Raw genomic sequence first — 26,982 nt, forward strand, 5'->3', positions numbered from 1 at the left:
GTGTTTCACCTAAGGTGATTAGTGGTAGGAGTCAAGATTTAAACCTAGATTCTCTGACTCCAAACCCAGCTTTTTTTCTACCTTGCCATGCTGTTATTAAAGTGTTGGGGGTTTGGGTTTTTTGTTTTTGTTATTGTTTTTGTAAAAGTGTCATTGAAAATATGATTATTTCCATAAGAAAGTTAAGTTTAAATACCTATTTAAGGCATTACCACCAAGTATTATTTTTGTTAATTTTTTTCAGTGGGTATGTAATACTGTTAATTTCTGCTTTAAAATGGAAAAGAAGGGTTCCTAAAGGTTGGGGAGGTCAGTGGGATTTTAGCATCAGGAAAGGTGAGAAGGGAGGGTGAGTGATCACGGAGCATTTTCAGGGATTTGCTGCTGAAGCTGTGCCCCATTCCCTGTGTACAGCCAAGTTGGTGATCCGGTGGGTGGACATCACTCAGCTGGAGAAGAATGCCACCCTGCTCCTGCCTGACGTGATCAAAGTGAGCACCAGGTCAAGCGAACATTTCTTCTCTGTCTTTCTCAATATCAACGAGACATTCAAACTGATGGAACAGCTTGCCAACATAGCCATGAGACAGCTGCTGGACAATGAAGGTTTCGAGCAGGACAGATCCCTCCCTAAATTGAAAAAGAAATCTCCTAAAAAAGTGTCTGCTTTAAAACGGTAGGTAACAGAGACTTGCCATCAAGCAGACAGACCTAGAGTCAGGAGACCTAGAGAGACCTAGAGGGTGACATCATTATCATGTTTTTCTATTATGTAAGGGTGAAGGTTGGAGGGCAGCATGGTATAATAATTGGAGAGCTAACCTTAAAGCCAGGAAGACCTGGGTTCAAGTCCCTCCTGTGACAGATGCTAGCTTTGTGATCCTGGCCAAGTCTAGGATCTAAACAACTCTCTATGGTGCAAAGAAAGTGCCATCTTACATTGGTAGAATTCTCTTATCAGTTTGCAGGTCTACTCCCTATCTCTTTAGGTGACTCTTTTCCATGTCTTTTTAGTGGCAAGGAGTTAAAACCTTTTTTGGGTGATGAGAGGCAAATGATAATTCCCTCCTAAGAGGGAAGGTCGTTTCTTATAGCATTAGTAGACCTTTCTCAGAAATAAAAGAAAAAAAAAAGACAAGAAAGTCTTTTAGAAAAAAAAAAAGTTCAATTTTAGTTCTCATTTCCCCAAGGGTCTTTTGGCATTTGGCAAAAATTGATTAGGAAATTATCATCCAGATGACAAACGTTTAATATTTGGAAAGATCTGTGAACTCCTTGGAGCGAGCAATTCTACTAGCACAGATTGAAGCCCTTCCTATACTCTGGGAGACCGTTTTCATGAATTTTGGTCCCCAAAGAATTTTTCAACTGGTAGCCAATCCAGGGAACAAATCTCTGCAGACCTAGTTAGGTTAGTCCTCCAGGATGACACACACACAGCTCATCGCTAGACCTTTCCATCCATTTAAATTCTTTTTGGCTTGGTAGGGATCTACAGACCTTATCTTGCATTCTACTAGCCTAACCTTAGATGGGCAGCATAGAGCAATGAATAGAGTACTAGACCTGATGTCAAGAAAATTCCATCTCAGGCATTTACTAGATCTGATCCTGACCAAGTTACTCTTTCAGCCTCAGTTTCCTTGTTCGTAAATGGGGATGATAATAATGCCTGGAGTAGTTACCTCACATGGTGACTGTGAGGCTCAGATGAGATGATGTGTGTAAATAAACTTAGCAAACCTCAAAGCACCATGTAAAGGTGAATCACTATTATCCTAGAGCCCAGGTTTACCTCATACCCTGGGCCAAGTGTCTGAGTAGGACTTTAGTGGAGGCTAGGGGACAAAAATAAGCAAAAGGTTTTATTTTTATTTTTGACCATTAAATGTAGAGAAAATTGAGTATTTGGTTGAATGTTAATGAGATCGATGGGGGTGATAAGCTGGAGAGTTCCCTATAATGGCTTTCTTTCCCAATGCTTCTTATGTGGGGTAGACATTCCTAGTTCTAGCCTTCTTCCCTGTGGTGGCACTCTTAGGGACTCCAGATTTTTCCATCTGACTTGCAGCTGAACTCTTCTTACATGTCTTGTCTTCCCTAATTAGAGGGAAGCTCCTTGAGAACATGGAGTATGTTCTTTTTATGTTTAGAGCTTCACACAGTCCTTGGCACACAATAAGTGCTTAATGATTGCTTTTTCTTTCATTCATTTACTCGTTCATTCTGTTAATGTTGCTTTCCAGAGATCTTGATGCCAGGGCAAAGAGCGAGAGATACCGTGCCCTGTTCCGCCTGCCCAAAGATGAGAAATTAGATGGCCATACAGATTGTACTCTCTGGACTCCATTCAACAAAATGCATATTTTGGGGCAGATGTTTGTGTCAACAAATTACATCTGTTTTACCAGCAAAGAGGAGAACTTGTGTAGCCTCATCATCCCACTCCGAGAGGTGGGTATTAATGGAAAAAAAATTTTTAAAGGTTACCCCTTGTAGCTTTAAAACTCTCTTCTCCCTCCCTCCCTACCCCCCCCCCCTCTACTTCTCTCTCTCTCCCTCCCTCTCTCCTCCAACTCTTTTTTAAATCATGAATTGCCTGGCTTTGAGAGTAGCTTAAATCACAAATGGAGGACTTTGAGTTTCATGGTGACATGTGTAACTGTTTCATGCTACGTTAGTTGTTCCTGCTCGTACTTTGCATGTGATCTGACCCATCAACATCTTTCTTCACAGAAAAAAAAAACCCTAAGAAAATGGAGGCAATATGGGCCAGTAGAAAGAGCCAAGTGGCAAGAGACTAAGATTCGAATCCATGTTTTCCCCCTGGCTCACTATGGAACCTCAGACATGTTTAAATTCTTGGTGCATTTATTTCCTCTTGTGTGTGTTTTCTGCCTTCTTTGTTTTGTTAATTCATTTCAAAGAGTATTTATTAAGTGAGCCTTGAATGCAAAATTTTGTGTTGGGCATTGGAGTAAAGGCAAAATGAAAAGCAGTCCCTACCCTCAGGGAGCTCGAGGGAAACAATATGTACACAGATAAGTCTATAGATGATCATTTAAGAAGGGGGAGAATCCAAACAACCAGAGGGATCAAGTGGTAGCCAGTAGAATTAACAGGTCAAGAGACCATATGCCCTGACTCTGGAGTCAAACCTAGTACAAATCCTGCCTCTGATTGCTACCTGTGTCACCAAGGGGGAACCTACTTCACCACATTCTCTGTCTTCATCTGAAAATTTAAGAGGTTAGACTAGATGAGGTTCTGTCTAGCTCTAGGTCTATGGTCCTATGATAAGCACTTAGAGCTGGAAAAAAAACTCAAAGATTATCTTGTTTAACCCTTTCATCCTACAGATGAGGAAACTTAAGTCCCAGAGAAATGAAGCGACTTGCCCAAAACCCATGGTTTGTGAGTTCTAGGGCTGAGATTCCACTTCAGGTCTTAAAGCAGTGGCTCTTACCACTATTTTGTGCCATCAAATTCTTCCAAAAACCATTTCATTTCTCTGAGCCTCAGTTTCTGCATGGATAGTAATATTTAGAATGCCTACCTCATATGACTTGTGAAGAAATTACTTGGTCAGTGTCAAAGGTCTACATAAGCACAAGTTGTTATGATGCAACATGAAATGGGGCAATATATGTGAAAGTGATTTTGAAAGGTTTAGAAATGTTAACTAGTTCAGTTTTTCAAAGCACATTATGTGTTGTGTTATTCACTCGTCACAATGTCATGAGATAGTTTCAATTGTCTTCCTCATTTATAGATGGAAAAAAGCATGGTCACTCCATTTCACCAAAGGCTTCCAGTTAGCATCTTCATTCATTGATACATTTATTAAGCTCCCACTAGGTGCTAGGCACTTTGCTAACTGCTGGAGATATGACAAGAGGCCTGCCCTCAAGGAAGGGAGACAAAGTACAAACAAATATATACAAAACAAGTCATATACATGGTAAGTGGGAAATAATTGACAGAAGGAAGGCACTGGAATTAGGAGGGATTAGAGAAGGCTTCCTGTAGAGGATGGGATTTTAGTTGGGTTTTAAAAGAAGCCTGGGAGATCAGTAGTTAGAATGGAACAGGGAGAGTGGTCCAGACATGGGAGAACTGCCAAAGAGAATGCCCAGAGCTGAGAAATTAGCGTCTTGTTTGTGGAACAGCCAGGAGGCCAGTGTCATTTATCAAAGAGTATATGTTGAGGAGTAAGGTGTAAGAAGACTGGAAAGGAAGGAGGGGGCTAGGTTATGAAAGGATCTGAATGCCAAATACAGCATTTTGTATTTGCCCCAGGAAGCATTAAGAAGGAATTTATTGAGGGGGGTGGGGTCTGACATGTTCAGACCTGCATTTTAGGAAAATCTCTTCAGTGACTGAATAAAGGATGGATTTTGGTAGGGAGAGAATGGAGGCAGCTATTTCAGTTGTCCAAGAGTGAGGTGATGACGGCCAGCACTAGAGTAGGGGCAGTGTCAGAGGAGAGAAGGAGACATATTCAATAGATGCTGCAAAGGTGAAATTGACAAGCCTTGGCAAGGTCTTGGATATTAGAGCTTAAGGATCCAAGATGACTGTTCTTCTTACTAGTTTATTTTTTTTAATGGGAAAGATTTCTTAAACCTGCTTCTCTGGAACCTGCATTATTCTCAGGCTACTGGTCTTTTCATCAGGCACCCAAAATATCCATTGAATACTCACTGTGTGCAGACCATAGTCCCAACGTCAGAATGTGGGATACAAAATTTCTCACCTCCTAGCACTATATGGTGGTGTATTGGTAATTAAGGTGGGCCTTTTTTTTTAATCAAGTGCCTTTGTTTCTTTGATTAAATCTGAGAGTCTTTGATGACCTGTTTAAGAAACAAGAAAGCCTAGGTCACATAGGTTTGAGTCACATGGTTATGACACCCTTTGACCCTGAACAGGGTATATAAACTCAAAGGTTAGCATTTTGTTTGGGGCTCTCACTCACTGGAAGAGTCTTGTGTGATTTGACCAGATGAGCCTCTGGGTAGCCCTTGTTACTGTGCCCCGCCCCCACCACTACCACCCCACCTGAAAACCCAGATGTTGGTGCTTCCCTGATAACTATGTACTGAGATGTTGGATAGAAAGCTGGAAGCCTGTCTACTGGTTTGTGTTATTTGATCTGTGGATGTTTTCTGTTTGTATTTGCCCTGACGTTTAGGGTTCTGGCTTTTCCCCCTGAACTAAGTGAATGATTATTAACCCCTTAAGGTTGCTTTGCTTAGAAAAGCAGATCAAAGAACCTGTGCTGGCAGCCCTTCTGTGTACTGGAGTTGTTGGTCTTACACAGCCACAGTAGCAGCAAGCCACATTGTTGTTACAGATGGAAGATCACTCCCTTTGGATCTTGGGGCACAGTAGTCTTTGGGTCAGAATGAAGAAGAGCTCCAAGAAGCCTTGGCTCTGTTGCTCCCCTCCCAGTGTTGTATGCTGCCCCATCAGTCTCCTATCTGCTGCCCCCTCAAAATGCCCAAGGAATCCAACCCAACCCCTTTAGCCAGTTTTGTCCAGGCTTCAGGATTACATCCAGGAACTGAAGAGAAAAATCAGGTCCCAGGGCGTTCACTGTGTTGCCAACGTGGTACATTGTACCTATTGAATGTTCTCATATTGTAAATTAAGTAGGAGTAGTCCTGTAGCCCCGACAGGCAAGAGAAAGCCAATGTGGAGCTAGGTCCAGGGATCATGGCCTAATAAAGAGTTGATTAAATCATTCCTCTGTAAGGTAGTGAAGAAACAAGGGGGTATCAGTTTGAGTTGTCCTTCAAGTAGGTGCCCGCAGGCTTCCAAAACACCCCATCTTCACTTCACCACATCATGCTTATTTTATGAATTCATTGCATAAAATATCATTGTTTTGACATAGAGCTTCAGAAGCTCACAACACACTTCTTTCACAATCACCTGGCAAAAGGTAGAGTGCTGTCCCCATTATATAGTTTAGAAAACTGAGACTGAGACATGATTGGTCTTGCCCAGCATGTGTTGTCAAAGTCAGGATTTAAGCTCAAGTTTTCCAATTCCCAAGTTCAATACAGTTTCCACCACCCCATACTAATCGTTTACCATGTGGCCTGAGAATGTTGGGAAGAATTTCCTTGCACAAAGTAATATATGTATGTGCATTTAAAAGGAATTGACATTTAGAGCTGTCCCAGAATTCAGGGGCAATGAGTTCCCTATCGCTGGAAATAACCAACAAATGCTAGATGGTCATTTATTGCCATAATTTAGAGTAGGTTCATACTTTGGATAAGGGTTGGTCTAGACCTCTACATAACTTTCTACATCTAGGTTATTCTTTGATTTTTTTTTTTTTTAGGATATAGTTGATCGTGTGATCTGAGCTGTGCCACAAGTGGGTTCCCTTAAACCTTTTTAAGAATACCAGAGCTAGGAGTATGGTACTACCTAAAAGAAATAAAGCTGATTTAGTGATATTTTGCAGTAACTAACCAAGAAATCCATGGGAAGACCCTGAGAAATGGAACTATACTCTGAATGTAATTTTAAAAGACAAAAGCAAGCCCCCTTCTCTTTCATTTCTGAATATGCCCTAATGAGTCATCTTTTGTTAACCAACTAGGAAAGAGTAATTCAGCAAACCTAAGTTACATAGCAATTGAGTCTGACAGTATAAGTATGCTGCATCCACAGCCCCCTAGCTCTGCATGGAATTCGGAGAAGTGATTTTCTTTTCTCTTGTCTGTGGCCAGGCTTGGTCATTTTCACCTTCCCCATTTAACCAGTAAATCATCTGCCTATATTAATGTCAGATCACTGGCCCTGATAAGAATCAGAGATGTAAATTACAAAGTACTCTGTGTTTCCAAAGGACTTAATGCACTTTTCATTGCCTGTGGATTTTGATGAACATAGAAAAAACAATGGTGAAAAGCACTTAGAGTCCATTTTGAATCCACTTGAGTGAGCAACGGTCATAGTAGGAGCCTGGGTAATGCTGAGTTGGAGTGATTGGTCACCGTGTAAGATGAAATGTGCATCAGATGACCAGTCTGAGACTTCCATAGACTAATTGGGGAGTTACCATGTTGGCTTCCCTTTTTGGAAATGAGACAGAATGTTGACCTGGATATTATAGGTTTTAAGATGAGGAAGTACGTTGGAAAAAGTGTTTCCTTTGGAATCAGGGGAACTGGGTTTGAATCCTGGGTCTGCCCCTTAACTACTTTCTGTAGCTTTGGGCAAATCACTTAACCTTCCTTGGCCTCAGTCTCCTCACCTGTAAAAGGAACGGATGGTAACCCTTAAGATCCTTTTCAGCTCTAAATCAATAATCCTGTGAGCTCTGTGACTAGAAGTATAATAGGCTAAAACAACAACTGCTACCCAGAAGCCTTTGTGGGAAATACACCTGTTATTGCTACCGTGCCTTAAAGAGATTTCCTGACTAGGGTCCTCCTTGGAATTTTAGGGGTCTAGACATAATTACTTTTATATAAATCCCTCTTGTCATGCTCATTGCAGTGCCATGAAGGTATCTTAAGTTTCTACTGTATTTAATTTTTCTGTGAAAAGCAGGCCTCGATGTTGTAGTTTGTTACACATTCACCAAGGGGCAAATTCCTTTTTGGTGTCTTTATCAAATTTGCATTCAGATAAATGTGGTGGTGATGACAGTTGTTGATGATTGTCTGACTTTATGTGGTACTCTTAAGGTTTGCAAAGCACTTTACATACACCAGACATGCAAGATATAATCCCCCCGCCCCTTTTTACAGTTGAGGAAATTAAAGGGCAGAGGAGTTAAGTGACTTGACCACCGGGGTCAGTCAGTGGCTGTGGTGAGATTCAGCACCAGCTCTTCCTGGCTCCAAAGATGACATTCGCTCCATGACATCATGCTGACTCTTTATGTTTGCTTCCTGTAAAACTGTGGCATTCTCAGGGTTTTATGGTTGATTTGTAAATATGTAGGCAGACCGTGCTGTGGGCCCTGACATTTCCAACTTGCAGGTAACCCAGTAGGGATGCCTAGGCGGACCCATGAACCAGCTTGGAGTCAGCAGGGTGACTCCATGTCGTGCACTGTCCATCATAAGTAGTTTTCATTTCTCTGGATGCTTAGTGTTTTAATTCTTGACAACTTCTCTTAGAGAATGCCAGGGCAGTGGTGGTAGCATCCTCTGATTCCACCTTTTTGTAGCTTACAGAAAGGTTCCCTAAGCTTGATATAGCTGAAAAAGGACCAGGTGTGTGTGTGATGCATACTTCTTCCATTTGGCATTAGTGACGAGAATACTGGACCTTGGTGTCCTTGGTGTGGGACCCAGGACGAGTCACCTAACATCTCTCAGGCTCAGCTTGCTTCCTCATGTATAATCACTCCTACCTCATCAGGTTGTTATGAGAACCAAATGAGATAATATGTATAGTAAGCACTTTGAAAGTCTTTAAGTGCCACGTAAGGAGTACCTGTTGTTGTATATCTGGGCAGCCAGGTGCATCAATGTATAAAAATACTGGGCCTACAGTCAGGAAGTCCTGGGTTCAAGTCCTATATATGATGCATACTAACTGACTGTGATTCTTGGTGACACTAGATCTCCTCAGCCCACCATCCACCTACCTCTTCCCCACCCAGGCTCTCTGTTTAGAGACAATTTGCTGATCAGAATCAGTGGATATTCCATACCATGAGTTCCCCGTGCCAATAAAATCACAGGTTCAGACCCCTTAATTGTGCTCATTATTATCATTAATAATACTCTGATTATTAATACATATTTACTTATAAAACCAGTTATTTTATCCACCTATGCAGTAATTTATACAGATAGGGACCAGACCTTTGATTTCATTGGCATAGGGAACCCCCAGGTAAGGAGACTTTCTCTGTCCATGCATGTCAGCACCTTCTCTTTACCTTAGAGCATAGGTTCCCAAAGTGGGTGATAGCACCCATTGGGAGGTGCTGGAATGATTCAGGGGGTGGTAGTAGCCTCAGGTGCAGTTGTGGGGCATTGAATAAAAATAAGGGGGCAGTGGAAGCATAAGGAAAAAAGAAATGAAAATTTTGAAAAGCCTTTTATTCATAAGTGTTTCATCTGTTGTGTAATGGAGTTAAAGTCATAGTGGTTACATTATTTTCTAAATAAACACACAAAATGCAAGTTATGACCTATCAGTGGTCAAGTCTGCTAACAGGTCTTAACAAGTAAGTGTTGGCTGGTGAGCCTGTCACTCATTGTCAGAAATCCAGTATGCATTGACAGGAGTTACATGCACAGGAATATGTGCATGCAATGACTTGTTTACAATGCAATACTGTGTGGTTACATGACACGATGTTGTGTCATCAAAATTTCAATGCAGGAAAAACCTACAAATTTACAACAAATTATTAAATTGAAGATGTGTCACTTTTTAAAAAATATTTTTTTAAATGACTCAGATTTCAAAAAAAAAAGTTAAAGGGTTAAAGAAAGTTGATTTCCAGTGAGTGCTGAATAGTTGTTTTGTTTTTTTTTTTAAGGGGGTGCTAGGCCAAATAAGTTCGGAAACCTCTGACTTAGAGTCTTCGAGTACTAAGAGATAAAGTGACTTAACTAGGGTCACACTGCAGGTATATGTTAGAGATCTTCCTGGCTCTAAGGCCGGCTTTCTATCCACATTCAATATTCCATGCTGCCTTTCACATGATAGTCTAGAGAAACATTAAATATAGAACAGAAATGGCAGGGTAGTGATTTGTTTTAAGACTTTTCTGAACTCTGTCGAAAAGAGATGAGAACAAGTTGGATGATACTGATAAGATTCTTGTTGAACCTTTCAAACTTCCTTTCTTGCAGAAATGAAAGTATAGCGAGTATATTCTTCAGAAAACCCCACCAGAAATTCTTACAGTTTAACCTGAGCCTCCACATACATATGCATGCCTCCGTACACACATACATGCCTCCGTACACACATAACATGCCTCCGTACACACACGCGTGCCTCCATATACACATCCATGCATCTACACAACATGCATGCATGCATGAATACACAAATACAAATGGGAGAGAGGAAGGGAATAGGCATTCATATATTTTTTCATAGTTTATATTTATTTATATTTTATATTATATATTTTATCATTTATGTAGGCACTATATAGTGCCCACTATATGCCAGGCACTGTGCTAAGTGCTTTTTCAAAAAACATTATTATTGTTGTTATCAATATCATCATTATATATTATATATGTGTGCATCTTCAGAAGCTCTTCCAGTAAACAATTTGCTTTTTGCCCCTAGGACTTGCTTTCGAATTTATTCTAATGCTCTGAGTAAAAGGGCCTTGGTATTTAGCCTGGTTCCCAGCTGACAAGAGCCCCCATTATAAACCACCAAACGCAATCTTTTATCTCAGATCTGAATCTGATTTCCCTCCTCCCTGTGGTAGTCTTGTTTAAAAGAAAAAAAAAACCCTGGCCTGGATGTGCAGACAGATGAGCACTTAGATTGCTTATACTATGGCTGCTTGTGAATCAAGGTTTTAGAAATGGGACGGGAGGAGAGGAATATAAAGCCCTGGAGGGTCTGTAGGAGAAGTTGAAGGATTATTGGTGTCCTGAAAACCCTTTTAGCCTGAACTATGGTGTAGGAAACCAAGCAGGTTGTGATGATCTTGTTTTCATAGATGAGACCACAACAATGAAACCTCATCTCCTATGTCCATAAAATCGTTTAATGGAAACTCAGGGTTTGGTTGGAAAGAGTGAACCGTCTTTCCCAGTTTCAGTTCGTGTTAAAACTGGCTGAACATTATTTCCTTCCCCTGGAATAGAGGACACTCTTGTCTGCCTTGAAAAAATGCATAGATTTTGTTCAAACACATTGGGTGTTTCTCATTCTGCTCTTGCCTGGCACAGGGCTGTCTGGGCCCTAAATGACTTAGTGGTGATGTATTTCTTCTCAGGTGACAATTGTGGAAAAGGCTGACAGCTCCAGTGTCTTACCCAGCCCCCTATCCATCAGCACAAAAAACCGGATGACCTTTCTCTTTGCTAACTTGAAAGACAGAGACTTTTTGGTGCAGAGGATCTCAGATTTCCTGCAACAAACGACTTCTAAAATATACTTGGACAAAGAGATTTCAGGAAGCTGCAACAGTTCAGATGATGAGGTATGTGGGGAACAGCCAGTGGGAAAAAGCTCTGAATCATGGATTCAGAGCTGGGTGGGCCTTTCAAGTCCATCGCATCCACTCCCCCCCCCACCCCCTGCCACCACCACCACCCTCCCCCCGCCACACACACACACACACACACCACACTTTGCAGTTGAGTGCACTAAGGTCCAGAGAGGTTCTGTAAAACCTAGTCCAGCATTTCTTCCAGTCACTAATTTCTGATTTATCTCATATGTCATGTTCTTCTTCATTGTGGTTAACGGGCATGACTTTAAACTGAGATAAGATAACCACATATCCTGACCCATAAGGGGTCATCCTACAACATCCCATTATGTCATCACTAACCTGGAATGACAGATTGCTCAAGCAGAGTGCCCCTCTCCCATGGAAAGTGATGGCAGTTGGTCATTTGTAACTAACTATTCCTCTTCCTTCCCTCTAGTCCTTCCAATGCTGTGAAAAATCTGCTACCAATTTACAGGGCAAGTAGCTATCATGCCTTCCAAAGTTATCCCTCTCAAGACCTTTGGAAATTGCATATGGCAGCATGATTATGTTTACCATGAATTTGATGATAATCTATTGCCAGGAGGATGCAAATAGCGTGGCCTGGGAGTGCCTATGTTCCCTACAGAAATAATTCTAACTGGCCCTTCCCCTCCCCTCTTAGGAGAAAGAGTGTTGTAGTGATGGCTTCCAAGTGAGGCCACAGTTCAGATACACCCAGCCCACGATCCATACACTTCTATGGTTGGGAGAAACATCACCTGGTGATTTGGCAAGGACATCTTCCGTACTGTCATGAAAACGTGATAGGTTGACAACAGTTTAGAAATATATCCTACCTGTAAGTGTGACAGGTACTGAAGAGATGACCAGCTTCATTTGCTGTCACCTGGATTCCAGATGGGCTTTAGGGTCCCCTACATGTTAATCTTCCCACCTAGATTCTCCTTTTGGCTCTGAGATGGCTGTATCTATTGTCGGCATGCCCTGCATCCTCTCTACTACGTTACTTGCCATCGTGCAGAATATCACTTCTCCTGGGACCCTGTCAAATCAGTTCAGTTTAACTTATATTTATTGGCTTTTTCCTTGCATGCACTCAATGGGACTTAGTGATAGGGAGTTCAAAAAGGATGTAATTATTCCATGGCCTCAGCTATCAAATGTGGCACAGCATGGGCCCCCAGAGATGGCATGTAGGAAAGCCCTCTTTACAGTGGTGTGGGCCCACTTGATGTCCTGTTCTGGTGCCTCATCCTGGTGGGCAGGTGACTTTGGGTTTTTGGAGGCTATACCTAGTGAAGTAACAATTCCTAGCAAACTGGAAAGGCTTTGACTTCAGGCCCAACTGAAGGCTGTGTGTCACAATATGTAACCATTTTGGCCAAGTTTAAGGAATCTTATCACCAGAAAGGTGCCTACAAGTCATAAATATTTTCAGCCATAGCAACTGAAGAAGACCATTTACAAGCCTGGAGGAATTGCATTCTGTATCAGTGAAGGGGAATATGCCAACAAATGAAGTCATCCATCCTTGATATATTGCAGTGGAATATATACATATGGATATATGCTTATAAGAAGCTTTAGAGCATATGTGTATATCTGCATTGACAGGTCTACTCCAGGCCCAGCAGCCTTGTTTCCTCCAGCCCTCAACCCAGCATGAGCTCTGAGGCAGATGGAGGAGAGCGTCCATTCAACCTGAATGGGAACAACGTCCCAACGGCCACGCAGCCCTTGATGACCATGTATCGACGGCGCTCTCCTGAGGAATTCAATCCCAAATTAGTAGGTCCCTGCTTTGCTTTCTGCAGCATCACTTCTAAAAACCTGAATGTCTTAACGTGATACGTTCATGTGAGCTTCTTCTTTAAGTGTACATTTTCCCACAAAGAATAGCAGATTCATCTGTAATTGCAAAAATTGGCTTCGTAGTAGGTTTCTTGAGATAAGGCAAAGAAAAAAAGGGGGTTATTTTTATCTTTTATTTCAATTTTGCAACTGAGTACAAGTGCTTTACTGGCCTTTATTTATATGTATGCATGCATACATACATGTTATACTTTAATGGTATATTTATAAAGATTCTATAAACACTATACACACACATAAGCATTTACATAATTTTGTGTGTGTGAGTGTGTGTGCATGTGTGTGTGTGTGACCGTGAGTGTGTGTGCATAATAGCTATTTTGTATAACATTTTTAGGTTTGTAATATACTGGCTATATGACCCTGGGCAAGTCACTTAACCCCTTCAGTGTCCTAGGCAGCTCTCTAAGATTATAAATAAGTTATAGAATAAATGCCAATCTGTACCTCCACCCCAAAGAGTGAATTGATATCAGTTCCTGCAGTCCTCCAGCAATGCTTCCTTGTGGTGTCCTAGCAACTTTAGATTCTCTAGGGTTATGACACAAACAGGTCAGGCCAGTTCAAGAATGGCGTCCTATCTGACCACATCTGCCATCTGACAACAGCTGCAGCCAAATCTGGCGAGGCTTGTCACGAGAAGTTTGGCTTCCAGGGAGTGCTTTTCTTTCTCTTTTGGCCGTATCAATTTATGAAGACTCCTTGGTGAGCAAGCAGTATGAGTGTAAGGATTGTGCCACCACCTCTGAAGCCCCAGGGGTCTTAAAATATTCAAATAATGATTTGGGTGGGGGAGAGATGGAGAGACACTAGAGAAAGAGATGGGGGGTGGGGGAGAAAAATATTTTAATGCCAGGGTTCTAATCCTTGTTCTGACACACAGTTATGTGGACCATGAGTAAGTTATTTAGATTCTCCAAACCTCAGTTCCCTTGGGGGGTGGGGGGGGCGGCGGTGAGAGAGAGAGAGAGAGAGATGCATGCCTATAGCATTTATCTCCCAAAGGTTGTTTTTGATGTTCAAAGGAGATTAATGTATATAAAACACTTTATAAAACCCAAAGCAGGATATAAACATCTATTGTTATTGCTATGTATTTTCTTAAACCAATTTGCTCAGACCTTGGAGATCTACCAGTGAGACAGAGTGAATGAATGGAATCAGTAACCTTCACTACTTTGCCCATCCCAGATTATTACTCATTCTACATAGAATGGAGGAGCAGGGATAGGGAAAAGCTTCCATAAATGCAAGTACCAGCTGATCAAAGACATGTAATCAGGAAACTTAGGTCTCAATCCTACGAAATTCCTGGCTAGTTTTTCACTGTTCTTATCTCCCTGTCCCTGTGATTTAGCATTTTTGGCCCGTTCCTTTCTTTTCTATGTGAATGATTCCTCTTGGTTTTAATTTTAGCTCCATTCCTGCAAGGATCACCTACCTAGCCAGCTGATCTGACTCAGCTCCACACTAGTAAAATCAGCTACAGGCACTTCGATTTCCTCCTCCCACTCCAGTCAAAGCGAAGATTTTGAAGATGCCCTTTAGGACGTCTCCATGGCATCTAGCTTCCATCTGTAATGTATTATTTCCCGATCCCTTTTAGGCCAAAGAATTTTTGAAAGAGCAAGCCTGGAAGATACACTTTGCTGAGTACGGTCAGGGGATCTGCATGTACCGCACTGAGAAGACCCGAGACCTGGTGCTAAAAGGCATTCCAGAGGGCATGAGAGGGGAGCTCTGGATGCTGCTCTCAGGTGAGCATCTTGTTTTGACTCCCAAACAAGATTTTTAGTTAGAAGCATCTCCCTTCAACCTGGTGTCCGGATGGGAGCACACAGCTCAGATTTCCTCCAATCATTAAAAGTAACAAAGCAAAACGATTCCTTATAATACCAAAGACCTGACTCAAATCTACCATTTTGTTTCAGTCAGAAACCTGTACAGCCCTTGTTTTTATAGCAACATAGCGCTAGGATCTGGAAGTTCAGAGAATCTTTTCTAACCTTCCCATTATGTTTCCCTTAACAGAGTTCAAATATTCAGTTCAGTTCTGTTCAACAGCCATTTATTGAGCCCTGCTATTGGCCACATACTTTGCTAGGTACCAGGGAATACAAAGGCAAAAATAAACAGCCATTCCCTTGAAGGAGTTTATACTCTATTGGGAGGAAACAAAGTATACGCAGAGAAGCATGTAGAAAATGAATAGAGACAAAGTATTTTCTGTGGGGAGCACCAACAATTCAGAAGACTTGGGAGCAGCCTCATGGAGGAGATAGTTCATTTGATTTGAAGGAAGCTAGTCAAGTTAGGGATTTTAGGAGGCCAAGGTCTTGAGAGAACATTCCAGGCCCATATATATCCTCTCTTCAAAGGCAATTGGATGTCACGTGCAGGGGACAACAAATAGCCCAGTTTAGGTGAAGGAAGAAATAGACTAAGAAAAAATTCTTTCTGATTTGGGAGATTGAGAATATTTTAGCAGGAGAAGGGCATTAGGCAAGACGTTCAAGTCTTGGGTTTTAAAAGTAAGTGTTTAAGGGGCAGCTAGATGGCGCAGTGAGTAGAGCACCGGCCCTGGAGTCAGGAGCACCTGAGTTCAAATCCAGCCTCAGAAACTTGACACTTACTAGCTGTATGACCTTGGGCAAGTCACTTAACCCCAATTGCCTTGCCTTCCCCAAAAAAGAGAGCATTTACTTTTTTAACATTGTCCTAATCAGTCCTTAGCTCACCTTCTCACCTTGACTGACCTAGTACAGTGAGCAACTGGGGTGGGGTGGGGGGCAGCCATGGGACAGGGGACACACTTGATTTCTGTCATTTTCCAGAGGTTCCCCATACAATACCTTCTCTTCCTATTTTCCCACTCTGGCTAGATGTTCTTGAAACAGGAATGTAGCAAGATTTTATTTCTTACCTCTTCAGTCAGGGGAATCTTTACTTTCCCCTTGGAATATTCTGGTGTTGATAGTTAGACATGCTGTTCCTTCTTTGTGAATCTGTGAGACTCGGCTTCCTTATCTATAAGACTAGGAGACCTCCAAGACAGCTCTAAGCCTATTATCCTCCTTGTGAGATTCTATGACCCAACAGAATTTTCCATTAAAACCTTCCATCTTGGCTCTGTTAAGAGTGAAATCTTCGGGGCAGCTGGGTGGTGCAGTGAGTAGAGCACCGGCCCTGGAGTCAGGAGGACCTGAGTTCAAATTTGACCTCAGATACTTGACACACTAGCTGTCCTTGCCTCACCCCACCCCCAAAAGTGAAATCTTCTTGGACTGGGCTTTGAATCCTGGCTATGCCACTTACCTATCTCTGTGACCTTGACCAGATCACTTAACTATTTGGGGCCTCATTTTTCTCATCTGCCAAATGACGACTCTGGGCTAGATGATGTCTGAGGTACCTTCCAGATCTAAATCTATGATATGATCTCTCACTTGTTTTCTATCAGGAGCCATGTTCTTTCCATTTCCCATTTTTTACGAGGATGGAGGTGACCATTAGTCCCTCCTTGCCGCATCAGCTCAGAGGTCACCTGCTAACACACCTCAGGATATCTGATACTCCTTACCATTCCAGATATGGTCTCCACTCACAGGTCACAGGGCAGATGACCAGCTGTCTTCCAGGTGGTCTGTTTCTATTTCCATGAGTATATTTACAGAGGAGTTGAAGTGTCAAAACAAAAAATATATCTCTGGTTGGCTTCTGGCAAGCTAACAGCTTGAGAGGCTGAAATAACATGCTTCTAAAGTTCTCCATAAATAGAAGAAAGCAATAAATCTGCTTGAATGGATTAATGTGAGGTATGATGTTCTCTGGCTTCAGTGACCTTCCTTTCCTGGCCTACAGGAAGAACTTTCCCTTCACTGAGAGATAGTGTTTTTTTGAAATTCAGTACATAGTCCAGTATTGAGCAACGAGGTATCACAGCAGAGGGAGTGCCAGGCTTGGAGTCAAGAAAAAGAGCTTAGGGCCTGGAGTCAGGAAGACTCCTCTTCCTGAGTTCAAATCTGGCCTCAAACACTTACTTTGTGATCCTGGGCAAATCACTTAGCCCTGTTTGCCTCAGTTTCCTTATCTGTAAAATGAGCTGGAGAAGGAAATGGCAAACCACTCCAGTATTGTTGCCAAGATAACCCACAAAATGGGGTCATGAAGAATTGGACAGAACTGAAAAACATAGTCCAGTACGTACCAGTACATAGTCCAATAGTCCATTTAGAATCTGAAGAGACTAGGGGAGAAGGAGAAAGATGAGAATTAAGAATGATGATATCCTCATCTCCTGTATTCTTATATTTTCCTTGAAGCATCTAGTTTGGAGGTGGGAAAAGTCCAACTCCATATCTAGAACAACAAACCCCATCTCAAAGACATCCAGTATCACCAAAGGACAAACTCATAAACTATTATGAATGAAGATTTTGGCATTATTGGTCCACAGCCTGGACTCAGACTTCTGAACAAGATGTTTCCTAATTCTTCCTATTTCTTCTTGGCGTAAATACAGTAGAAAACTGAGCTTTATCACAGAAACCAGAAAAGTTATTATTAATTACTATTATAAAATCTACTCCCCACGAGGTAACTCTTTTTCCTTCTTGTTGTCCTACACGGGCTGCTAATATCACTGTAAGACTGAAGTATGCTTGCTGGGACTTCCCCAGGGTGATACTATTCCAAATTGCCAGAGTTGTTTAGAAGACTAAAATTTATCAGCTCCAACAAGTCCTAAGTGGGTTTCTTTTTAAATTTGGATCTAAAAGTGGTTACAAGTACCATGGCTGAGTAGTACCAGTACAAGTATTAGTTGCTGAATGATAGGGAAAATCAAAGGGTACTCCATGCTGTACTACAGAGAATACAAGAGGAGCCACAATTTATCTGGAGTTCAGGAACCAAACAAATTTGGGAACTAGAATGTTGATAAAATTGTAAACTACTTTTAGCCCCTTGAGCTTTTTTCAGAAGCAGAAAATGTTGAGTTGTTTAAAATGAGACAAATACTTTGAGAAGAATTATTTGGTTTTCATCTGCTTTATGCCACCCCATTCCACCCCATCCTATTTACATGCCCTTGTTTTTCATTATGCAGGAGTGGAATGGTTGCAGGTCCTCATTAGAAACAGTTCTAGAAAACTAAATTTCTGAGCCCTCTAATTAGTAAGCAAGGACACAGAGAGGAGATAAGTGCTCTCCATTTTTCTCTCTGTTTCTCAGTGTGGGGAAAAGAACTGATCACCTTGGCAACATGATTCAGTTGGTTGACACTGTAAGCCCCAGATTATATTTTAATATTACCTTATTCAGATTAGAATCCGTAGATCTACATACTCTGTATTCAAATAGACTTGGAAAAACAAAACAGAACCAAAAACCAGTGGGGAACAATGCTTCTTATCCGAGCATTGCTTATACACTTCAGGCCAAGGAGAAATTTTCCCCATTCTACCTCTGAAACAATGGTGAGACAAGCCAAACATTACAAATTTGCACAGAATCCAGTTCTGGGTAAAGAACAAATATGTTTACTGCTACGGAAAGCAGTGTAGTGGGATGGATATGATGCCAGCCTCGGTGCAAGAAAGACCTTCTTCTTAACACCTCCCGACTTTGTTAGCCAAGGAGAGTCACTTAACTTCCCAACGACTGCAGGCAACTCTCTAAAACTTCAAGGCTGTAAGGAGTTGCTGACCTGTCTTGGTTAACCACAATAATTGTTAACATATATAGAAGTTTACAAAGGGGCAGCTAGGTGTCACAGTGGATAGAATGCTAGTCCTGGAGTCAGGAAAACCTGAACTGAAATCTGGCCTCAGACGCCAACTGTGTGACCCTGGGCAAGTCACTTAATCCTATTTGCTAAAGTTCTCATCCGTCAAATGAGCTGGAGAAGAAAATGGCAAACTCGCTCCAGTTATCTTTGCCAAGAAAACCCTAAATGGATTCACGAAGAGTTGGACATCACTAAAAAGATTGACAACAATTGGTGGAGAGAGCTTCCACAATGGGAGTCCACAGGTCCGGCCCTTTTCCTTTGATTGAAAATGTGTGTATCTTATGGAAGAACATTGGTTTGGTGGTTAAAAGAAGCCTAGTTTTACATCCATCTTTCCTTCAAGTTAGTTTGATAAACCTTTAGACAAACTTCATTTCTTTAATCATTTATTAAGGCTCTTTGTTACTAGGTTTCTGAGAACTCTACAAGAAATAGTCTTGGAGTTTGCTTATAGGTAATGGCACTTGGCCAGTATCAGGTCATTTTCAATCTTGATCTCATTTAGGGTTTTCCTGGCAGAGATGTAAAAATGGTTTGCCATTGCCTTCTCTAGCTCATTTACAGATGAAAAAACCAGGCAACCAGGGTTAAGTGACTTGCCCCGAATCACTCAGCTAGTAACTGTCTGAGGCCAGATTTGAACTCAGGGAAAGGAGTCTTCTTGACTCTAGGCCTGATATTCTATTCACTGCAATCACTTAGCTGCCCATCAGGATCAAGATACCATTGTCCAGTTAGCTTTTTCCGCATACATCAGTAGTCTCACCATCGCTTTGGGTGATTATTGGAGATGCACATGCACAGGACCAATCTAAAGTGCAGAGGAATATATGGCTATCTGGAATAAAGTTATCTGAGGACAGAAGCCAAAGATATGGGAAAGTAGGAAAGTAGAAGACCGTGCACCAGCTCTACCACTGCTTTCATTCCCTTGATGACCTGGGTAACTTTGTCTCACAATCTCTGAGCTAGTGTTGTATCTGTAAGATGAAGGTACTTTGACTTGATGGGTTTCTTTCAGTTCTAACGTCTCTCCATTTCCGATTCTGTACATCCTGGACAGAGCTGGCTTAATTTGCTCTTCAAGAGGTTAGGTTCCTTCATTTGCCTCATAGTTTAATTATCTATTATCATATTAATTAGCATTTATAGAGCACTTTAGGGTTTGCCAAGCATTTTACATGCACTATTTGATAAACATTTATTCGGTACCGCTGCTTCATGAATAAGAAAAGGCAAGGTGAAATAGTAGATAGAGGTCCACATTTGGAGTCAGGAAAAGTCATGTCTTCCCTCTGACATATCCTAGCTGTGTGACCCTAAGCAGATCACTTACCCTTTAAGTGCCTCTGTCAACACTATAAGTTAAATGGGGAGGTATGTTTCCACATGAGGAATTTCCTTTGTGAAATCATAGCAAAAAAAAAAATGTTCATATGTTTAGGCATGTGTAAATACAAAATTGTAAAACGTCTCCCACCCCCGCCAATAAAAGAAACAAACAAAAACACCCCACCATCATTCAGTTTCTACCCCTAGAATCTTATATCTGTTGCTAGACATGTAAATCTGTCAGGGATAAGTAACACTCTTAAGTCTTTGTCAGCTAATATTCACATGCCATCATTTGACAGCTAGACAGTTGGTTAAGTCCTAAAGAACAGGGGTTCAATTTACTCTACCTGAGAAAAATGGGCACCACAGAAAACTGAGATTTAGAAGAGACCCTCAGTGTCCACTTAGCGTACCCCCTTTCCCAGAAAAGAATTTCCATTATTATACACCGAGCAGTTGGGCGTTTGGCTTAATAGATCTCTGAGAAGGAGGAAACCTAGCGCCTCTGAAGACAGCAGCGTTTAACATCAGGAAGAATCTCCTTCCTGACAGGATGCTTCTGTTGGTCTCTTTGCATCATCCGCTTGTGACTCTTGGGCTTGCTACCTGTGACCAAACAAAAAGCATGATCCCATATCAAATACATGAAGACAGCCATCATCTGCTTCTCCTCTTTCACCACCATTCCCCCACCCCAAAGTGGCTCCTTTCTAGGCTAAAGATGCCCAGTTCCTTCAATTGAACCTCCAGTGACATGAACTAGAGGGTACCAAGGGAGTGGTGTCAAACTCAGATACAAACCAGGGGGGCTTGAGCCCCACCCTAAAGCATTGCAGACCACCTGGACTAGGGCAGGGGGCGGGGGGGGGCAGAGATTGGAGTATAAGTTCCTTGAAGCTGGGGCTTTTTTTGTATCCCCAGTGCTTAGCACAGTGCCTGTCACCTAGTAGGCACTTTTATTGATTGATTACTGAAAGGGAAGATGGAGGATACAGAAGTCTGAGCTTCATTTATGGGCAGCCCTAGATATGGCTGGTCGAAAGAATAACATCTGAGCACACCCACATCCTTCATGCGATTTCATTGTTTTTTCTTAAACTAAAGAATTTATTAGGGGAACGTTAGGGAAACCCAGGGTGGGGAGTTTCCTGAGATTAAAAAAGCAGTCTTAGCAGAATGACAGGAAATTGTTCCAGTTACTGCCATGTTTGATGCTGTTGGGGCTATTCCTAGGAGCCATCAATGAGATGGCCACCCATCCTGGCTATTATGAAGATCTGGTGGAAAAGTCTATGGGAAAGTACAACCTTGCCACGGAGGAAATTGAACGAGACTTGCATCGTCCCTCCCAGAACACCCCGGCTTTCCAGAATGAAATGGGCATTGCTGCTCTGAGGAGAGTGTTAAACAGCTTATGCCTTTAGAAATCCCAACATAGGATATTGCCAGGTAAATTTGAGATGTTCCCTTTAAGGCACCTGGTGGTTAATAGAGAGAGAAGTAAAGAGATGCAGTGGGTGTAATGGAAAAGAATATACAACCAGTAGTCAAGAGATCTTGAGTCTACCTGCTTCTACCTAGCTATATGGTCTTGGGCCCATGCCACCCCCTTTGGCCTTGGTTTCATCATCCATAAGTGAATGCGTCAGTCTATTAGGTCTTTCTAAAGCTCCTCCCTGTACTAAAAGCCAGTAAGTAACTCTAGAAACTGTACCAGAATAGGCAGATTGATGCTATAGGGAAAGAACTTGTTAAAAAAAAATTTTTTAATGTAATTTGTGTACTCTTTTAGAAAACAGTTCATTAACATGTTTATACCATAGATCCTTTAGCAGTAGGGGAAACTTATACTACTACTGTTTGCCTACATTCATAATAGAAGGAAATGCTAATTGTAGAGATTAATGAACACAAAGATGTAATTTTTAAAATTTAATTTAATTTTAAAATATTTTTCCTAAGTTCATGGATTTCCTGAAATCTAGCCACAAGTCCCATGGGGGTTATGGGCCCTAGATTAGAATCCCTGTTCTGGAGGATCACAAAATAATTTAATTAGTTTCTAATAAAAATGGAGCTCAAGTAAGGTATACAGAGCCCGGAATCAAAAGGGAGACTCACACACCAAAGTCCTATCAAAATTCCTTTCTACCTCAGAGCCAAAGCTAGACATTCTGGGGCCTAGGACAAGCACCACAAAATGTGCCCTGAAACTAACTTTTAAAAACAAACTTTTGGGGGTGTGGAGGGATGGAGACTCTGGAGAAAGACTTATAACCTTGGGATAAAAGCCACCCTGTGGGGAGAGGATAATAGCTTTCCATTTTCAGTAATTCCTCTTGCTAAATTAGGTATCAAGCTCCTTTGTTTCTAAAATTGCCGTCATTCATTGCCCTCAAAATTTAAATTTACCATATTTGCATAAAGCTCCACTTGCCCTGGCCTAATTATGACTCTGCTCTTACAGTATCCTGGGTAAGTGGTTAGCTAACCTTTGCTAGAAGACCCTTATGAAAGGGGGCTCACTGCTCACTTCCCAAAGCAGCCTGATCATCTTTGAGAGAGCTGCAATGCTACAGTTTTTAGTGCCATCCAGATGAAATGTCCTTCCATTTCCACCCATAGCTTCTCGTTCTGCCACAAACAAAGCTAATCCCTCTGAAGATACTTGCCGACATCTTCTCTTTTCCAGATTTAAAAACCCCCACTAAATTCCCACTTCCTTCAGCTAATGCTCCTGTGTTTCTATAACACCTGCAGTCTTGTCTGAACTCTTTCCAGTAAATGAGAGGTTGCCTGGGACGCATTTTGAGCTCTTGGCTTTATCCAGCTAGACTGTGTTTCTTAGGAAGACTCTTGTTTTCAGTTGTCCTTTTGCTTTCCTTAGTCACTACATTTCATACAAAACAATACCCTCTATAGAGCCTTTGACCTTGGGTCCTGGGTAATGGGAAAGGGAAAAACTGGCCTCACTGGTGGGTGGTTTACCTTATACCCAACCACTCTACCGATAAACAATCATTTAAGAAGGAAGCCTTGGCTGCTTGTCTTTGGAGAAAGCCCTTGAATGGTGGTTTTTTGTATTTTGGTAGCTTTGCTCCAAGTATCCAGTCACAACAAGTAAGTTGCCTGGAAAATACCCACTTGACTTTTGAACCCAGTGAAATACCAGCTGTGGGTTTGCAGATCTTATTCTTCCCATTCCAACTCTACCACCACTTCCCTCCCTCAAAAAGTCATCCTTTCATCTTTAATTTTTTTATTAATTTTTATTCATTTCTCTAGGCAATGAACATTGTAACCTCAGTGCTGCTTTTATATGCAAAAGAAGAAGAAGCCTTCTGGCTGCTGGTAGCTTTGTGTGAACGGATGCTTCCTGACTACTACAACACCAGAGTTGTTGGTATGTATGAATGGGTTTAAGATTTGGCCTTCTTGGTACCCAGATGGTGTTTTCTAGAGAAGTGTCCCTCATGGACCTAATGTGACTCTGGTACTATATTCCCAATCACCGTTGACCAGGGAAATCACAAAAGAAGGCATATCTACTGACTTAAGTCTGATATGATATGATATGATATGATATGATATGATACATGACCAAAGCCATAACTAAGCTAGGACAGTGGTGCTCTGAGCCAGGGCTTCAAAATTGAGAAGATTCTGACAGCCTTTGAAGCCCTATACCAACATAAACCACTGAACTTGGGGCCTAGTTTATAAATATATTAGTTAAACGAGGAAAGTGCCAGAGATTGTATGCCCACACCCCAGATGAACCCAACTTATATGCAAAGTCACATGTGACTTCAAGACTGAATATCCTTGTTTGAGAAATAGTGATTTCTTTTTAAGAAGTATGATGGGAAGGTCCATCCTTCCAGGAGCAAAACAGGAAATTTTTGACATATAAACCAGTGGCTATCTAAAGAACCAGAATAAAGAAAGTGCTTTTACTGTGATGCACCAGTAGGGTCAACGAATTTCAGAATAGAATAAGAATAAGCAGAGAAAGACAATATATGTGGGCTGTCTAATTAAAAAAAAAACAAATCGACTGTACAGGTGATTTAGGAAAGCAGTTGCACAGCAGGCACTTTAACAAATATTTCCGCAACCACTTATTGCTCTTTTTCAATCTGCTCTCCTGATTGACTCACTCAGACATTGTTCAGGGTGTTGTAAAAGCTTCCTAGTCTAGTCAAGCCAATATGTATAGTATCATCTCTGCATTTAGAACTGGAAGAAATCACAGATCATTTAGTCTAACCTCCTCGTTGTACAGAGGAGAAGACTGAGACCCGAAGATGCCAAAGTTCCCATAATTAGTAACTGGAAGAATGAGGATTTGAATCTGGGACCCTAACTTCAATTCCCACCTCTTTATCATTGCACCAGTTCTATAAAGAAGAAAGAAGCCTTAAACTCCTTTTTCTGGCATTCAAGGCCCTCCAGGATCTGGTATCATCTGTACTCTGCCCCCCATTAGTAACTGAACAGCTTCTCTCTATAGACTTAAACAGGTTGATGGTGAATTTTTGCCAAAACATTTTTCAACTTGGGAAACCAGATAACCAGTTTGTTCTTGTTATTCATTTGTTTCAGTCACGTCCAACTCTTCGTGACCCTATTTGGGGTTTTCTTGGCAGAGATACTGGAGTGGCTCATTTGACAGATGAGGAAACTGAGTCAAAAAAAAGTTAAGTGACTTGCCCAGGGTCACACAGCTAGTTAAGTGTCTGAGGCCAGATTTGAACTCAGGGAGATGAGTGTCCCAGCCCCAGAACTCTATCCACTAGATAGAGAAGTATCTACCTAGCTGCCCCTGTTATCAGCTATTCAGTACTAATTGCATAACATGTCAGGTGCAGCCGATTGGCTAACATAATTCTGATTCTTCGATGAATCTGTGATCTCATTGGCAGAGTCTTCTGGTCTCCCTTCTCCTGGTACAGATCCCTATCCGTCCATGCCTTATCCCCCTGTGTGATTCTTGTCCAAGTCTTTCTATACTGGAGGTCATAATTTAGTTCCTTTAATATATACCAGTGGGACACATCGGGTTGTCCATCATGTTTGCTGCCAGTCTGGGCCACCTCCTTTTCCACACATTAACGTCTTTGATGATGTCCTTTAAGCAGCTAGGTGATGTAGTGGATAGAGTGATGGGCCTGGAGTCAGGAATAACAACTCAGCTTCTGCCTCTGGTATTTAACTAGCTATGTGACCCTGGGCACTTAACCTCTTTCTGCCTTAGTTTCCCCAGCTGTAAAATGTGAATAATAGCATCGATCTCCTGGGTTTGTTGTAAAGACCAAATGAGATATTTGTTGCTGTTGTTGCTTTTAATTCAATTTTATTTTTAGTTCCAAATTTTCTCCCTCCCACCTCCCCCTTCTCCACCCAATGAAAAAGCAAGAAAAACAAAACCCTATTACAAATGTGAATAGTTAAGCAAAACAAATTCCCTCATTAGCCATGACCAAAAAGAAAAGAAAAAAAAATACTCTCCAATCTGCCCTCTGAGTCTATCAGCTGTCCAGCTGTTGATAACTGCCTCATCATGAGTCCTTTTGACTTGTGGTTGATCATTTATGAGATAATATTTTAAAGCACTTTGCACAGTGCCTGGCACACAGTAGGTGCTTCATAAATGCTTCTTTCACCCCCCCCCCCCAGCCACTTTTTGTGCAGAAGCCATCACAGACAAGATAATTCATTCTACTTGTGATTCCCATGTCTTTCCACTGCCATTTGGGTCACCGGCCTACTTAATTCTTTTGAAACAGTGATTAAAGAATATTGGTGTCAGAAAGATGAGCTCTTTATCAGGGAGAAGAATGAGAGCCCCAGGCAGAACCAAATTAATTCATTTATTCAGTATGCATTTATTAAATGTCTAACCATGTGCCTGACATTTTGCTAATCTCTAGGTGTATAGAGGCAAAAACTAAATAGCTTCTGCCCTCAAGAAGCTAGTATTTTATTGGGGGAACAATGCATGCATACTAAGATTAAGTACAAAATAAATGCAAAGTAAATGGTGGAGGACAGGGAGACAGCCCACTAGCAACTAGAGGCCTTCAACAAAAGCCATGTAGAGGTACTGCCCTTCTCTTCTCCTAGTCTAACCCGGGCCCAATTTACAGAATGTCTGCTAACACCTGTCCCATGGAATGTGTATTGATGGACTAGCTCAGTAGGCTGCCCATCCAGCTAAGGATGGGATTGATCTGGCAGGCTACCAGTTTAATTATTGTACTTGTCCAAACTTGTAAGCTCATTTTTCTAACAGCCTTCAGTTCTAGCATAGCAGTGTCCTTTTACAATGGGAAGAAAAGGACATGGATGTCCCCAAAGGAGGAGATAGAGCCAAAACTAATTAAAAGAACAATTCATTGACCAACCGAACTAGAAGGCAGAGTTGGAATGACAAGAAAGCCTGTCTGTCAGTCTATTTGCAAGGGAAATATGAAAATCATGAATTCAGAGAAGTTCAGTGGAGCAAGGAAATTGCATTGTCCCTTCAAACCACCAAATTAAAGCCATTGAATGGCTCATTAGAGAGAGAAGTGTGTGTGTTTGGCTAATTTCACCTTTCTCTGCTGGCCTGTCTTACAGGAGCACTGGTGGACCAGGGTGTATTTGAGGAACTAGCCCGAGACTACGTCCCCCAGCTGTACGACTGCATGCAAGATTTGGGGGTGATCTCCACCATCTCCCTATCTTGGTTCCTCACACTATTTCTTAGTGTCATGCCTTTTGAGAGTGCTGTGGTGGTGGTTGACTGTTTCTTCTC

General features: G+C 41.7%; 1 protein-coding gene across 1 annotated transcript in view; it reads left to right on the forward strand.

Annotated features, from left to right (window-relative positions):
- TBC1D9 (TBC1 domain family member 9) overlaps positions 1-26,982 on the forward strand; it is a 129,153-nt gene that overhangs the window by 77,040 nt on the left and 25,131 nt on the right. The window contains 9 exon segments of the mRNA XM_036765002.1: positions 415-676; positions 2,247-2,454; positions 10,961-11,167; positions 12,800-12,973; positions 14,664-14,814; positions 21,417-21,589; positions 21,591-21,632; positions 23,469-23,586; positions 26,805-26,980. Of these exon segments, the coding sequence (XP_036620897.1) occupies positions 415-676; positions 2,247-2,454; positions 10,961-11,167; positions 12,800-12,973; positions 14,664-14,814; positions 21,417-21,589; positions 21,591-21,632; positions 23,469-23,586; positions 26,805-26,980 (1,511 nt within the window).

Source organism: Trichosurus vulpecula, chromosome 6, assembly GCF_011100635.1.
Source record: "Trichosurus vulpecula isolate mTriVul1 chromosome 6, mTriVul1.pri, whole genome shotgun sequence".
Classification (NCBI taxonomy): domain Eukaryota; kingdom Metazoa; phylum Chordata; class Mammalia; order Diprotodontia; family Phalangeridae; genus Trichosurus; species Trichosurus vulpecula.